General features: G+C 42.5%; 1 protein-coding gene across 1 annotated transcript in view; it reads right to left on the bottom strand.

Moving 5' to 3' along the window:
- Sec24CD (Secretory 24CD) overlaps positions 1-17,207 on the bottom strand; it is a gene marked incomplete at its 3' end in the record, with an annotated part of 157,089 nt that overhangs the window by 133,001 nt on the left and 6,881 nt on the right. Inside the window, 1 exon segment of the mRNA XM_070086547.1 lies at positions 10,092-12,112. Coding sequence (XP_069942648.1) covers positions 10,092-12,106 — 2,015 coding nt within the window.

The raw sequence follows: 17,207 nt of genomic DNA, 5'->3' as shown, positions 1-17,207 counted from the left end.
AACGTTCAAGCAGCGAAGGAACGGTGCGCTGTGAAGAAAGGAGTTGCGCAGATGGAGTAGAGGAGAGAGAAGGAGCGGAGGGTGGATCAGTGTCCATTGATGGTTTGGTCTCTGCAATATATTCAGAGATTGCTTCAAGTGTTTCAGAATTCAGAGACGTCGTATGGGAGACAATATTGGAAATGGTAGGGGGAGGATGAGTAAAGATTGGAACTGTAATGGACTGTACCAAGGTAGGGGGGGAAGGAAGGGTGGAGGGAACTGGAGAAGCGTGGAAGGGGACAGAAGAGGCAGAAACCTGGGAGGTGGCAGAAGATGAAGAAACTTGGGAGGGAACAGGGGAGGAAGGTACAGTACGAGGAGGAGGGTGAACCTCTACACTTGTCACAGAGCCAGTGAGAGGGGGAGAACCAGGTACAGGGACAGGGAAGGGAAAATGAGGTGGTGGAAGATGGGTAGGAGGTGTTAACGGACCTTTTTTTGACTTTTGAGAAGTAGAGGGACGATTGGGAGGAGGTGTCGTACGAAATCTCATCGCTACTGAGGCCTGTGAGAGAGAACACGAAGAAGCAAGATCAGACTGAGACGTTGAAGTAGGGACGTCTGAGCCGAGGACAGCAAAAGAATTAGCTACAGGAGTGACTATGGGAGAGGTAACCACAGAGGTGGGTGCAGAAGATGGGATACCAGGAGTGGGGGGACGTTTTGAAACACGGGAATAAGAAACACGAGGTAGTCTCCCTTGGAGGCGGAGATGAGAAACTGCCATGGCATACGGGAGACCTTCTGCCTCTTTGAGGTAACGGATTTCCCGCTCGTTTAAGTAGACTTGACAACGGCGAGAGTACGAAGGGTGAGCCTCATGACAATTAAGGCAAGAGGGAGGTCGATTGCAAGACGTATTAGAATGGTCATCGGCACCACAGACTGGGCATTCGGCAATAGATCTGCAATATTTTGCTGGATGGCCAAATCGCCAGCAATTTCTACACTGTTGCGGTGTAGGGATCACCTTTCGAACTTGTAACCGATGTCCTGCTACATAAACTGAGGATGGGAGTTCATGGCTGTCAAAAGTTAAACGAGCCACATTGCTAGGGTAACGTCTCCACCCGCGGGCAGGAAGAACGTAAGTGTCTACCTTGAGGATTGGGAGATCTTGGAGTTCCAGCTGTTCAAGAATGTCAGTGCCACATGTCTGGAAATTTTGTTGAACTATGGTATGGGGCAGAATGACGGTACCACTACAAAAATTGGGAATGATGCTTTTCAATAGTTACAGGAACAGTATCGATATGGGAAAGACGAGAAAGCTCATGAGCCTGAGTAGCATTCTGTACAGTGACGATGCGCGTACCGCTCTTAAGAGCATGAAAAGAAATATCTTTACCAACATGGCGTAGGAGTGCCTTGCCAATACTGTGGTCAGAAAGATAGGCAGTAGAGGAAGTCGGTCGTAAAGTGAAGAATTTAGTCCATTGTGCAGTCTGAAACTGAGCGTGGAAAGATAGTGAAGGACATGTCAATCTTTTCTGAGAAGAACGAGAAGGTGGAGAAGTATCATCAGCAGGTAATTGTCGTTGTCGTTTAGGCGTGGGACCAGAGTTGGTCTGACGTGGAACGGGCCGGCGATTCGAAAATTGCCGCACCGTAGAGGGAGAGGCCGGAAGCATAGTCAGAGGAGAGTGAAGGTCAGATAAATCGAAGGAGTCAGCCGAGGCCTCAGTACCTGAAGCGGGTGAGGAAACAGCACCGGCAAGAGGTACAGAGGCATGAGGAATGTCCGAAGAGTGGTCCAAAGACGAGGCGGGGTCAGAACGGGGTGCGGTATCAAGAAGGGGCCCAGGGGTAGCAGGTTCATGGACTAGGGCTGCCATGGTTAGGTTACTTCTTTCTTTTTGTTTTTAAGAAAAAAAAATAAAAATAAAAAAAAGAATAAAAAAAAGGGGGGACCGGGGAGGGATAGTTCCTAGGAGGAATGAAAGGGCCAGAAATCTCCCTCCGCGCCCAAGAGGACCTCAGCACCGCAAGTAGCGCAGATGCAGCATGGAACCCGTGCCATACCCTACCCATCATGCCAGTAAACCGGCAATCCGGGATAGCAACCTCACATCTGCCGAGCTACCTCGGTGGACAAAAGAGCGCGCGGCCGGAAATCCGCCACAAAGCATACCTCCTTCGGCCACCACCCCCGGAATCCGAAAGGTGGCTTCCAGAGTTACACCAGTCGCCCAAGAGACACCCAAAGCCACCCTCCGGGATACCGGAGAGGGATCAGGACATCCCCAGGCAATCCAGATTCCACGGCAAACTACGCCACCACCAAGAACCTCAACGGAATGGGATGGACCCCGGTACCCTTTCCCCTACCTAGGAACTAGCGTGCCTGTGGGAAAAAAAAAAAATAAACAAAGGCCAAAAAGGAAAGGAAAAAGGGGAGGATGGGGAGGAGGAGGAGGAGGAGGAGGAGGAGGAGGAGGAGGAGGAGGAGGAGGAGGAAAGGAAAAAGGGGAGGATGGGGAGGATGGGATAGGGAACGGGGGATTGGGGGGTAATTAGGTTCGGTCTGAGGAAGTAGACCGACAGGTCTAATTCCTCAGACCAAGAGCCTCTTCACCACGCCAAGGAGCCCCCCTTGAAGAGGAGACAGAATGTAGGATTGCAGATGAGCAAGAAGGTTTTAGAGTGGGTAGGGGATGTGTAGATCAAGTGTTTACATTGAAGAATATATGTGAACAGTATTTAGATACAGGTAGGGAAGTTTTCATTGCATTTATGGAGTTAGAAAAGGCATATGATAGGGTGGATAGGGGAGCAATGTGGCAGATGTTGCAAGTACAGTGTACCCCCGACTTACGATATTAATTCATTCCAGAAGTCTGTTCAGGTGCCGTTACCGAACGAATCTGTTCCCATAAGGAATATTGTAAATTAGATTAGTCCGTTTCAGACCCCCAAAAATACACGTACAAAAGCACTTGCAAAAATACACTTACATAATTGTTCGAGTTGGGAGCTGATCGTAAGGCGGGGGTCCACTGTATATGGAATAGGTAGTAAGTTACTAAATGCTGTAAAGAGTTTTTATGAGGATAGTGAGGCTCAGGTTAGAGTGTGTAGAAGTGAGGGAGACTTCCCGGTAAAGGTGGGTCTTAGATAGGGATGTGTAATGTCACCATGGTTGCTTAATATATTTATAGATGGGGTTGTAAAATAAGTGAGTGCTAGGGTATTGAGGAGCGGGGGTGGGATTAAATTATGGGGAATCAAATACAAAAGGGAACTGACACAGTTACTCTTTGCTGATGATACTCTGCTTATGGGAGATTCTAAAGAAAGGTTGCAAAGGTTAGTGGACGAGTTTGGAAGTGTGTGTAAAGGTAGAAAGTTGAAAGTGAACACAGAAAAGAGTGTGATGAAGGTATCAAATGATTTAGATAAAGAAAAATTGGATATCAAATTGGAGAGGAGTAGTATGGAAGAAGTGAATGTTTTCAGATATTTGGGAGTTGACATGTCAGCAGATGGATGTATGAAGGATGAGGTTAACCACAGAATTGATGAAAGAAAAAAAGGCGAGTGGTGCATTGAGGTATATGTGGAGACAAAGAAGGGAATGTATGAAAGTATAGAGGTACCAACACTCTTATATGGGTGTGAAGCTTGGGTTAGAGGCAGTGGAGATGTCCTGTCTAAGGGCAATGTGTGGTGTAAATATCATACAGAGAATTCAGAGTGTGGAAATTAGGAGAAGGTGTGGAGTTAACCCTTAAACTGTCCAAACAGATCTACATTCACATGCGTAGTGCTCCAAAAGTAGATCTGTTTTTTTACATATTTTCAAATATATTTTATATTTTTTATTATCACACTGGCCGATTCCCACCAAGGCAGGGTGGCCCGAAAAAGAAAAACTTTCACCATCATTCACTCCATCACTGTCTTGCCAGAAGGGTGCTTTACACTACAGTTTTTAAACTGCAACATTAACACCCCTCCTTTTTTACATATTTTCAAATATATATATAAAAAAATGTAGATCAAAGATTTTTACACATTTTCAAATGTAAAAAAAAAAAGGTCTACATTTTTTTACATACTTTCAAATGTTGAAAAAACGTAGATATACGTTTGGACAGTTTAAGGGTTAATAAAAGTATTAGAAGGTTGAAGAGGGGTTGTTGAGGTGATTTGGTCATTTAGAGAATGGATCAAAGTAGAATGACATGGAGAGCATATAAATCTGTAGGGGAAGAAAGGCGGGATAGGGATCGTCCTCGAAAAGGCTTAAGGGAGCGGAGGGGCTTGGACTTCCAGTAAGCATGTGTGAGCGTGTTAGATAGAAGTGAATGGAGACGAATGGTACTTGGGACCTGACGAGCTGTTGGAGTGTGAGCAGGGTAATATTTTGTGAAGGGATTCAGGGAAACCAGTTATTTTTATATAGCCAGACTTGAGTACTGGAAATGAGAAGTACAATGCCTGCACTTTAAAAGAGGGGTTTGGGATATTGGCAGTTTGGAGGGATATGTTGTATATCTTTATACGTATATGCTTCTAAACTGTTGTGTTCTGGGCACTTCCGCAAAAACAGTGAATATGTACGAGTGAGGTGAAAGTGTTGAATGTTTATGAAAGTATTTTCTTTTCGGGGATTTTCTTTCTTTCTGGGTTGCCCTGCCTCGGTGGGAGACGGCCAACCTGTTAAAAACAAAAATAAAGTAACTTTTAAAAACGCTAGAAATTTTGGAGTTTCCAGACATAATGGAGAGACGCGTTGCTTACGGAGCTCATGAAGGATGTAAACAAACTGGGTGGAGGTGTGGTGACCATATTAGAAAGTCAGGCGGGGGGAGCCATATAGCAAGTTTTGGTCATAATTTGAAATGTCCATATTAGTGGAACGCCGTAAAGCGAAACACCATAAAGCGGGGCCCTACTGTACTGCAGTGCTTTAAGACAGCAGATGAGTTGCACAGTTTTAGTACATGAAACATGCAGATGCACAATACTAAACCCCAACTCAATATTCACTATATACTGGTACTGTGTGTACATCCACCACATAATAAAAAAGTTAACCAAATCTGTTGGCATCCTCTCTAAGATACATTACTATGTACCTCAAACAGTATTACTTACACTGTACTCTTCTCTAACCTATCATTACTTCACCAATGCTATTTGTGCCTGGGGATCTACTACAAGAAAATACCTAAAGCTGCTTTGAGAGTGACTATCCAATCTAGTGCCAGATAACACACTCCCTCACTAAATATGTATATATAATATTCACTCATACTACTATATATACTATATACACAGGACAATCATTTCTCTTTCTTGATAGCTGCAACGTAACTCTGATATCCCTTGTATCTGTCTCAATACATGTAAAAAGTCAATGCTCATAAAAGCATTAACCCTTTCAGGGTCCAAGGCCCAAATCTGGAGTCACGCACCAGTGTCCAAGAATTTTCAAAAAAAAAATTTGTTATTTTTTCTTATGAAATCGTAGAGAATCTTTTTGTGAAGGTAATAAAACAAAAAGTACGAAATTTGGTGGAAAATTGACAAAATTATGCTCTCGCGAATTTTGATGTGTCAGCGATGTTTACGAATCGGCGATTTTGCCGACTTTGACTCCCATTTTAGGCCAATTACATTATTCCAATCAACCAAATTCTTAGCTATTTCACTAGTATTACTTCTATTCTATCGATTGAGCACAAGAAATCGCCAAGTCAACTGTTTCAACTACAAAATAAAGTGATCGGAAATTGTTAATTTGGCCAATTTAACACAAAGTTCAAAATATTCCAATTTCAAAATAGGGTCCAGAATGAACAATGTAGGCATTCCTGGCACTAAACTAACATTTCCTCTGTTCATTAGTTATGTTTTGAGGCTTTACAAATAAATTCCATTTTGATTTTTTATTCACATAATGAATTTTTATTCACACCAAAAAATAGAAGATTTACTGTTATGCAATACTGTAATAATTGTATAAATATCATCACCATATTTGTGAATGTATATTAGACCCACCAGCTGACGTGTATTAGACGTGTGAGGTCATTTGTTTACTCTTGAATATCGGCAAAAATTTAACATTTCTGCTACTTTGAGCTCAGTTTCAAGCCATTTCCAGTACTAAAACCAATCAAAATCATCTCTATTTCTGTAATATGTCTTCCATTCTATCAAATGAGACCAAGAAATCGCAAATACAACTATAAAAAACATACGAAAAAACACTGCAAAGTTGCTGTTTTAATCGAAAAATCATGATTTCATTTTTTTCTCTCATTATACACAGTGTGTTGCAGGATCTGTTTTATGTGGTGCACACATACCACATAGATGTATTCTCTCATATCTAGGCCCAAATGTACCACTCACAGTTTATCAGAGTGAGCTGAGCTCATGGCGTAGATCTACGGTTTGGACCCTGAACATAAAGCCGTAGATCTACGGGACGGACCCTGAAAGGGTTAATATCTGAAACTTTATGCCTGAAGATTCCTAAGGTTCACAATCAACCACTTCAAAGCTACTGTTAAAAAGTGCCTCCTTACCTTAATGTGATGTGGAGAAAAATATACAATGTCAAACATGAACTGAATCCTGTTTTCATACAATTTAGTCCTGTTCTTGTTCCACCTCTCAAACTCCTATATATATACAGCCTCATTTACCGATGCTCCTCATTTAGCAACACATTTGTTTACCAACATGGTACTAGGAACATAACTGCATCGTTACGTGAGGAGAGGCTGTATATATATATATGTATATATATTACTAAATCCATAAATGCAATAAGGTATATGAGGTATATGTGGAGTCAAAAAACGTTATCTATGGAGGCAAAGAAGGGAATGTATGAAAGTATAGTAGTACCAACACTCTTATATGGGTGTGAAGCTAGGGTGGTAAATGCAGCAGCGAGGAGACGGTTGGAGGCAGTGGAGATGTCCTGTTTAAGGGCAATGTGTGGTGTAAATATTATGCAGAAAATTCGGAGTGTGGAAATTAGGAGAAGGTGTGGAGTTAATAAAAGTATTAGTCAGAGGGCAGAAGAGGGGTTGTTGAGGTGGTTTGGTCATTTAGAGAGAATGGATCAAAGTAGAATGACATGGAAAGTATATAAATCTATAGGGGAAGGAAGGCGGGGTAGGGGTCGTCTCGAAAGGGTTGGAGAGAGGGGGTAAAGGAGGTTTTGTGGGCAAGGGGCTTGGACTTCCAGCAAGCGTGCGTGAGCGTGTTAGATAGGAGTGAATGGAGACGAATGGTACTTGGGACCTGACGATCTGTTGGAGTGTGAGCAGGGTAATATTTAGTGAAGGGATTCAGGGAAACCGGTTATTTTCATATAGTCGGACTTGAGTCCTGGAAATGGGAAGTACAATGCCTGCACTTTAAAGGAGGGGTTTGGGATATTGGCAGTTTGGAGGGATATGTTGTGTATCTTTATACGTATATGCTTCTAAACTGTTGTATTCTGAGCACCTCTGCAAAAACAGTGATAATGTGCGAGTGTGGTGAAAGTGTTGAATGATGATGAAAGTATTTTCTTTTTGGGGATTTTCTTTCTTTTTTTTTTGGGTCACCCTGCCTCGGTGGGAAACGGCCGACTTGTTAAAAAAAAAAAAAAAAAAAATATATTACTAGATAGGAATATAGTACGTATCTCATCCTACATTGCAATAATACAAGGAACTCACTGCCTCAAAAAATTTAAAGTTCTCCATCAGACATTCTTTATAAATATTGTTAAATAAGCACATATTAAATCTATTAAATGAAAATTACATTTATCATGGTGTATTTTTCCTAACTGTTGACCCTTTCAGGGTTTCGGACGTACTAGTACGGCTTATGCACCAGGGTTTTTGACGTACTAGTACGCCTAAATTCTAGAGCCCTCAAATCTAGTGAGAGAAAGCTGGTAGGCCTACATATGAAAGAATGGGTCTATTTCTATGTGGTCAGTGTGCGCAGTATAAAAAACATCCTGCAGCACACAGTGCGTAATGAGAAAAAAAAACTTTGACCGTGTTTTTGGATTAAAACAGCGACTTTGCACTGTATTTCCGTATGGTATTTATTGTTGTATTCTAGTTTTCCTGGTCTCATTTTATAGAATGGAAGACATATTACAGAAATTGAGATGATTTTGACTGGTTTTACAATGAAAAGTACCTTGAAATTGAGCTCAAAGTAGCAGAAATGTTCGATTTTTACCAAAGTTCAAAAGTAAAATCATGCTAAGCGTCCAATACACATCAACTGGTGAGTCTAATATTCTTTCACAAGTGCGCTGATATTATTTATACCACTTCTACACTAATGCAATAGTCTGCATAACAGTAAATCTATTTTTTATGAGAATAAAAATTCAATGTGGAAAGCGAAAGAATGTAAGAGGGGCATGGGGACGTTACTAATAAACAGAGGAAATGTTATTTTAGTGCCAGGAATGTCTGTCTTGTTTATTCTGGATCCTATTTGGAAATTGGCATCTTTTGAAATTTGTGTGAAATTGGAAAAATTGCTAGATTCTGACCACTGTATTGGATAGTTGAAATCAGTAAATGGGTGGTTTCTTGTACTCATTCAATAGAAAAAATGGAATTCTAGCGAAAGTTAAATTTTTTGTCGACTAGTACACTGGAATTGTCCGAAAATAGGGCTCAAAGTGGGCAAAAATCGCCGATGCGTAAACATCGTCGAGACCGCTAATTTCGCGAGAGCATAATTCCGTAAGTTTTCCATCAAATTTCATACTTTTGGTGTCATTATGATCGGGAAAAATTCTCTATCTTTTCATAAAAAATTTTTTTTTTTTAATTTGGGCAACCCTGAGAACAAGTCTGGAAGAGGGCCTGGAGACCCTGAAAGGGTTAAATCACTCCATAAAACCAATTTAAATATGTAATTCTTTTGTAACCAATCATCTTTCATTTGCAACCTTTCTTATTGTACTAATGACTGTAGTTAACTACACATGAAGTCTTACATAATAAGCTAGGTAGTTTAAGTAGCATGTAAGCCTTATAATTAAGTTTGCCCATAATGAATTGCAAAGTGGGTTTTTGTGTCTACATCCTTATTAATTCATGTATATCTACTGCATTCCTTGTATAACCGAGACAAAATTATTATTATTGACTGTCTTCATTACTCCTATTTAGTACTCTTGTCTTCTAATGCTATGTTAAAGGAAATTATTATAATCAAAGAGAAGTGCTAAACCTACAAGGGTCATACAGCACAACAAGGAAAGCCATGGAATTACAAATATTTCATGGTGGGATATAACCAGCAGTGACTGGTCATGGTTTATGGCATCCCAGTAATTGAATCAGACCTATTAAAAAACATATAAACAGACCAGGGGGGTGCAATGGAAGAGGCCTTACCATCCTCAGGAAAATCATCCTGAAACCAACCAAAATCATCTATACTTCAGTGGTATGTCTTCCATTCTATCAAATGATAAGAAACAATTGCTGAAACCACAAAATCCATCCTAGAAAATACCTTAAGGTTGCTATTTTAAACACAACATATGGTCAAAATTCTGCTTTTCCTGTCATGCACTGCACGGAGCAGATTTTTTTTTCTATATATGTATATACTGTGTATAACTGCAGAGACCCAATCTCTCATATCTAGATTAAAATTTACCACCCACAACTTACATGAGTGAGATTAGCTCATAATGTAAAAAGGGATACATGCGAGACACAAAAATGAATGCAACTACACTGCATACATCAAAGTTGTGCAACACACAATATGAATTTGCAATACTGCAGCAGATTTCTTACTGAAAAAATGTAAAAAGAAAATAAAAAAGGAAGAAAAGAAGAGATAGTTATTACTGGTATGACTAACTCATCAGCTTTTGTTGCAATGCCAATATGAAAATTATAAAATAATCAAAGTTAACACTAATGTTACTTTATCATTTGAGTTATAAACCTTAATGTACATGACTTGCTCTAATGATCAAAATAATGAACTTCAGCAGATTAAAAAATATAAAAATGCCAACCAGTAAATATTTACAAGGCACTTACTTGCGGCCTCCATCCATGAACTGCATCAGCGGACTCATGTAGGCCTTGCATCTGTTGCATCTGACAGGTCCATTTTCCAAACTGGTTCCAAGGTACAGTGGACTGTCTGTACTCTTGGTTTCAGCTAAAGGGCTGATGACCAGACCAAAAGGAACATTTGTCTGCTTGATCAGTTCTGGAGTATGTGGGATGCTATACATTGTACATCTCAGATGGTGCGGTGATGCATTCCCTCCATCTCTCACACTAAAATCTGTGGTGACCAATGGTGGTACCTGACCTTTCAAATTTGTGATAAATTCCCCACTTCTGAGCTGACTATCTTCCTCCATCACTTGCAAGGGACTTGGCATATCATCAGGGTTGAGGCGGCGCCCTTGACCTTGTATACCACCTGGATAACCACTTGCTGTTGGTCCACCTACACTACCTGGGTACCTCGTTTGCATTCCACCTGTGCCATTTACAGGAGGGCCACTCTGAACAGGCGGTGGAGGCATTCCAGGTTTATGTCCTGGAGGCATATTTGTTTGGGATGCACCTGATGCAGGTGGCATACCGGGACCAGGCGGCATACCGAGACCAGGTGGCATGCCGGGACCAGGCGGCATGCCAGGACCAGGCGGCATGCCGGGGCCGGGTGGCATGCCGGGACCGGGCGGCATGCCGGGACCGGGCGGCATTCCGGGACCGGGCGGCATTCCGGGACCGGGCGGCATTCCGGGACCGGGCGGCATGCCAGGACCAGACAGCATCCTGGGACCGGGAGGCATGCCAGGACCAGGTGGCATGCCAGGACCGGGTGGCATGCCAGGACCAGGTGGCATGCCAGGACCAGGTGGCATGCCAGGACCAGGTGGCATACCAGGACCAAATGGCATTCCAGGTCGGGATGGCATGCCAGAACCAGATTGCATATTGGCTACAGGAGGCATACCAGGCCGAGGCTGAATACCAGACCCAGGTGGCATGTTAGATGGCATACCAGACCCAGGAGTCATGCCAGGCCTTGAAGGCATGCTAGGCCTGGGAGGCATGCCAGGCCCGGGAGGCATGCCAGGCCCAGGAGGCATGCCAGGCCCGGGAGGCATGCCAGCCCCAGGAGGCATGCCAGGCCCGGGAGGCATGCCAGGCCCGGGAGGCATGCCAGGCCCGGGAGGCATGCCAGGCCCGGGAGGCATGCCAGGCCCGGGAGGCATGCCAGGCCCGGGAGGCATGCCAGGCCCGGGAGGCATGCCAGGCCCGGGAGGCATGCCAGGCCCAGGAAGCATGCCAGGCCCAGGAAGCATGCCAGGTCTAGGTGGCATACTTGACCCTGGTTGCATGCCAGGTCGTTGTCCTGAGGAAGCCTGAGAATATATGGGCTGAGCTTGACCTGTTGGAGCCAGTGACTGAGCATAACTCTGTTGATTTCCACTTGAAAAGCTAGACTGTCCAGCCAGAGGACCTGACTGAGGGCCATACCCTTGACCTACCCCTGAGGGACCTGCCATAGATGATGGGGGTATATTGGGATATCCCCCTGGAGTGCCTCCCATTGATGAGTGAGGCAAGTTTGGCTGACTTGCCCCAGGAGGACCTGATAGTTGAACACCCTGACCTCCCACTTGGGTCCCTGCCATGGATGGGAAGCCTGGTTGGCTTCCTGCAGAAGGCCCTGCTGTAACTGATGAAGAGTAAGATGATGGTCCTATCCCTGGCTGAGAAAGAGGGACACTTGTTGGCATAGGGGATGCAGCACTATGTGGTAGCATAGATTTTCCAGGTCCCATTGAAGTAACTGGAGGAAGGTTTGGAGAGTGATTAGGAGTAGATGATGGTGTTGGTCGTTGTGCAGTAGATATGCTAGGTGGACCAGATGCATATTCTGCAGGAGGTCCAGACACAGACCCAGATGAAGGTCTTGATGATGGTCTTGTCTGAGGCCCAGATTGAGGTCCTGACATATGGCCCATTGAAGGAAGACCATTTGCCACTGGATTTGTCCCTACTCCTGATGCTGAAGCAGACTTCATAGGCAGCTGGAAAAGAAATGGCATTTGTTTACAATAATCTGAAAAGATACTTGTAATGATAAAAATACGTATTTGCACAGATTATGTTCCTGAAAAAATGTGCCACCATTGGAGTGAAAACACACGGGAATAACAGTTGCATTCATCAGACCTCAATTTATAAAGCCTGCAGGAAGCTGCTTGTTGACTTAGTTTAAGAGTTTGTCTTTCATAACATTATTGGTACAGAATATCAATTTGATGAATCAGAAACATGTGCAACATTTGAATACCTTCATCTTGAAGAGGTTTCACCAACAGAGCCTAATAACTAGAGACAGCATATTCCTTCCACAATAAGTGGGAAATGTGAGCATGGATAACCCTCCAAATCACCAGCACTTAACATCATACAGTATTTTTGTAGCACAACCCTCCACCCTTTGCCTAAGGGGTGGAAGAGAACTCCATAACATAACTGTACTCTACTAATTCCACCTTTATGTGCCTAAATGATAACAGCACACTGCTAATGGAAATAGAGTAGATTTAAATCTTAAAATATTGAAAATGTGAGCCAAGATCATGCATTTTATAAGGGTTTACTGTATTACATACATGCAAGCACATAAATAGGCATATATTTAATTTACAAATATGACAAGTTTCATGAAGTAACACTGCAGAGGGGATCTAATGAAAAATCTTAAGATGTTTTAACATTCGTAGAATGCTAATGACCAAGTAAGGACTACTGTATTTTAAATATCTATTAGAATAAACTCACAGGAGGGCCCTGCTTTACAATACTTTGCTTTACAGCATTTTGCTAATGCAGCAGTTTTCAATTATACCCATTCTTCATTCTTCATTCTTCATTCTTCATTCTTCATTCTTCATTTATTCATGGCTTTAGGAAGGGAAGGGGGGGTGCAGACCAAGTGTTTGCAGGGAAACATACGAGAACAGTATTTAGACAAGGGTAAAGAAGTTTTTGTGGCATTTATGGATTTGGAAAAAGACACATGATAGGGTGAATAGGGGGGCAATGTGTCAGATGTTGCAAAAGTAAGGAACAGGAGGTAGGTTACTGAAAGCAGTGAAGAGTCTTTATGAGGATAGTAATACTCAGGTTAGAATATGGAGACGAAAGGGAGACTGTTTCTCAGTTTTAAAAAGTAGGTCTTAGACAGGGATGTGTGATGTCGCTATTTATTTATTTATTAATTTGAATATACATACAGAGGTACAAAAAAAATATGGTTGTTCAATATATTTATAGATGGAATTGCAAGAGGCGAATGCTTGGGTGTTGGCAAGAAGTGTGGGGTTAAAAGATAAAGATTCTAACACAAAGTGGGAGTTGTCACAGTTGCTGTTTGCTGATGGCACTGTGCTTTTGGGAAACTCTGAAGAGAAGTTGCAGAGGTTGGTTGATGAGTTTGGTAGGGCAAGTAAAAGAAGGAAATTAAAAGTGAATATAAGAAAGAGTAAGGTGATGAGGAAAACAAAAAAAATTAGGTAACAGAAGACTGGATATCAGACTGGAGGGAGAGAGTATGAAGGAGGTGAATGCATTCAGATATTTGGGAGTGGACGTGTCAGCAGACAGGTCTATGAAATATGAGGTAAATCATAGAAATGACAAGGGGAAGAAGGTGAGTGGTGAACTGAGGAATCTGTGGAGACAAAGAACTTTAATCATAAAAGCAAAGAGGGGAATGTATGAGAGTATAGTTATACCTACACTCTTGTATGGGTGTGAGGCAGTGGCTGAAGGCAGTGGAGATGTCATGTCTGAGGGCAACATGTGGTATGAATTTAATGCAGAGAATCCATAGTTTAGAGATTAGGAGGCATAGGATTACCAAACTATAATGCAGAAAGCTGAGGAGGGGTTATTGAGATGGTCTGGACATGTAGAGAGGGTGAAACAAAATACAGTGGACCCCCGCATAGCGATTTTAATCCGTGCAAGAGGGCTCATTGTTATGCGAAATGATCGGTATGCGAATGAATTTTCCCCATAAGAAATAATGGAAATCAAATTAATCCGTGCAAGACACCCAAAAGTATGAAAAAAAAAAAAATTTTACCACATGAAATGTTAATTTTAATACACACAAACTGAAAAAGGCATGCACAATTACATGACACTTACTTTTATTGAAGATCTGGTGATGATTGATGGGATGGGAGGAGGGGAGAGAGAGTGTTAGTGTTTAGAAGGGGAATCCCCTTCCATTAAGACTTGAGGTGTCGAGTCCTTTTCTGGGGTTACTTCCCTTCTTCTTTTAATGCCACTAGGACCAGCTTCAGAGTCACTGGACTTCTTTCGCACAACATATCTGTCCATAGTGGCCTGTACCTCTCGTTCCTTTATGACTTCCCTAAAGTGTTTCACAACATTGTCAGTGTACAGGTTGCTAACACGGCTTGCAATAGCTGTGTGAGGGTGATTTTCATCCATGAAGGTTTGCACTTCAAGCCACTTTGCACAGATTTCCTTAATCTTTGTAGTAGGCAACTTCTTCAATTTCTCTTTCCCCTCCTCTGAACCAGTTTCCTCAGGTCTGGCCTCTTGCTGTTGAAGTTGACCTATCAGCTCATCAGTGGTTAGTTCTTCATTGTCCTCCTCCACTAACTCTTCCACATCATCCCCACTAACCTCCAACCCTAAGGACTTTCCCAATGCCACAATGGATTCCTCAACTGGCATAATCCTCTCAGGGTTAGCCTCAAACCCTTCAAAATCCCTTTTGTCTACACATTCTGGCCACAGTTTCTTCCAAGCAGAGTTCAAGGTCTTCTTAGTCACTCCCTCCCAAGCCTTACCTATAAGGTTTACACAATTGAGGATATTAAAGTGCTCTCTCCAAAACTCTCTTAGAGTCAGTTGAGTTTCTGAGGTCACTACAAAGCACCTTTCAAACAGAGCTTTTGTGTACAGTTTTTTGAAGTTTGCAATAACCTGCTGGTCCATGGGCTGCAGGAGAGGAGTGGTATTAGGAGGCAAAAACTTCACCTTAATGAATTTCATGTCCCCATAAAGTCGCTCTGCCACGTCTGTAGGATGACCAGGGGCATTGTCTAACACCAGGAGGCACTTAAGTTCTAAATTTCTTTTCAGTTAGGTAATCTTTCACATTGGGGGCAAATGCATGGTGTAACCAGTCATAGAAAAAGTCCCTAGTGACCCATGCCTTACTGTTTGCCCTCCACAGCACACACACATTCTCCTTGAGGACATTCTTTTGCCTGAACGGTCTGGGAGTTTCAGAGTGATACACTAATAAAGGCTTCACTTTGCAATCACCAGTAGCATTGGAATACATCAACAAAGTAAGCCTGTCTTTCATAGGCTTATGTCCTGGGAGTGCCTTTTCCTCCTGAGTAATGTAGGTCCTGCTTGGCATTTTCTTCCAAAACAGGCCTGTTTCATCACAATTAAACACTTGTTCAGGTTTCAGTCCTTCACTGTCTATGTACTTCTTGAATTCCTGCACATATTTTTCAGCTGCTTTGTGGTCCGAACTGGCAGCCTCACCATGCCTTATCACACTATGTATGCCACTACGCTTCTTAAATCTCTCAAACCAACCTTTGCTGGCCTTAAATTCACTCACATCAGCACTAGTTGCAGGCATTTTTTTAATTAAATCCTCATGCAACTTCCTAGCCTTTTCGCTTATGATCGCTTGAGAGACGCTATCTCCTGCTAGCTGTTTTTCATTTATCCACACCAATAAGAGTCTCTCAACATCTTCCATCACTTGCGATCTTTGTTTCGAAAACAGTTAAACCTTTGGCAAGAACAGCTTCCTTGACTGCCTTTCTGGTGCCCACAATAGTAGCGATGGTTGATTGGGGTTTCTTGTACAACCTGGCCAGGTCGGCGATACGCACTCCACTTTCATACTTATCAATGATCTCTTTCTTCATCTCTATTGGAATTCTCACCCTTATTGCTGTAGGGTTGGCACTAGAAGCTTTCTTGGGGCCCATGGTCACTTATTTTCCAGATAAAGCACCGAAAACACTGTAATAATACGAAATATTCCGATTGTATGCTTGGATGTTACCGCGGAGGCTGGCTGGTAAACAATGGCACGGGCGGCACATGTGAGGCTGGCTGAGGGCGCACATTGGACGCGTCTCGGACGAACAGCGGTGAGCGGGTTTTTGAGCGGTATGCGAGGCAAAATTTTTGCGATTAAAGTGAGCGGTATGCGGAATAAACGGTGATGCCAACGGTATGCGGGGGTCCATTGTAGAATGACTTTGAGAGTGTATAAATCTGTAGTGGAGGGAAGGTGGGGTAAGGCTCGGTCTAGGAAAGATTAGAGGGAGGAGGTTAAGGAGGTTTTGTGTGCGAGGGGCTTGGAGTTCCAGCAAGCATGTGTGAGAGTGTTAGATACGAGCAAATGGAGACGAATGGTTTTTAGGACTTGACATGCTGGACTTGATTCCTGGAGATGGGAAGTACAGTGCTGGCACTCTGAAGGAGGGGTGTTAATGTTGCAGTTTTATAACTGTAGTGTATGCGCACCTCTGGCAAGACAGTGATGGAGTGAATGATGAAAGTTTTTCTTTTTCAGGCCACCCTGCCTTGGTGGGAAACGGCCAATGTGTTAATAAAAAAAAATAATTTATTCAAGACTTCCTACAATAAATATATTCAACACTGGCAAATATATTTTAAGGTAAGTAATGTGTGCACAGTACAGGTACCATCCGACTTACGACCGAGTTTGGTTCCGACCAACCGGTCATAAGTCGAAATGGACACAAGTCGAACCTTACTACTGAATATCAACATCACATTTTTGTAATGACTTCATTTTATCATTTTATTTTGGTATTTCATTTTTTACTTTACTTTTTATGCTGTTAGTACTGTATTTTATACTGTAAGGTTTAGGATAAACACTGTGTACAACACAAACAGTTGTTTATTTCCAAGAAATCTGGCATACAAAACACGGTCGTAAGTCAAACAGTCGTATGTCGAGCAAGTCGTAAGTCGGATGGTAGGTGTATATGCATTTATTATTCTTAACTATTGCTCACAAAATAAAAATAAGTACAGTAGGGCCCCGCTTTACGGCGTTCCGCTAATACG

Source organism: Cherax quadricarinatus, chromosome 19 (genome assembly GCF_038502225.1).
Source record: "Cherax quadricarinatus isolate ZL_2023a chromosome 19, ASM3850222v1, whole genome shotgun sequence".
Lineage (NCBI taxonomy): Eukaryota > Metazoa > Arthropoda > Malacostraca > Decapoda > Parastacidae > Cherax > Cherax quadricarinatus.
The sequence above is the reverse complement of the archived record's forward strand: the minus strand, read 5'-3'. Positions and strand labels throughout refer to the sequence as shown.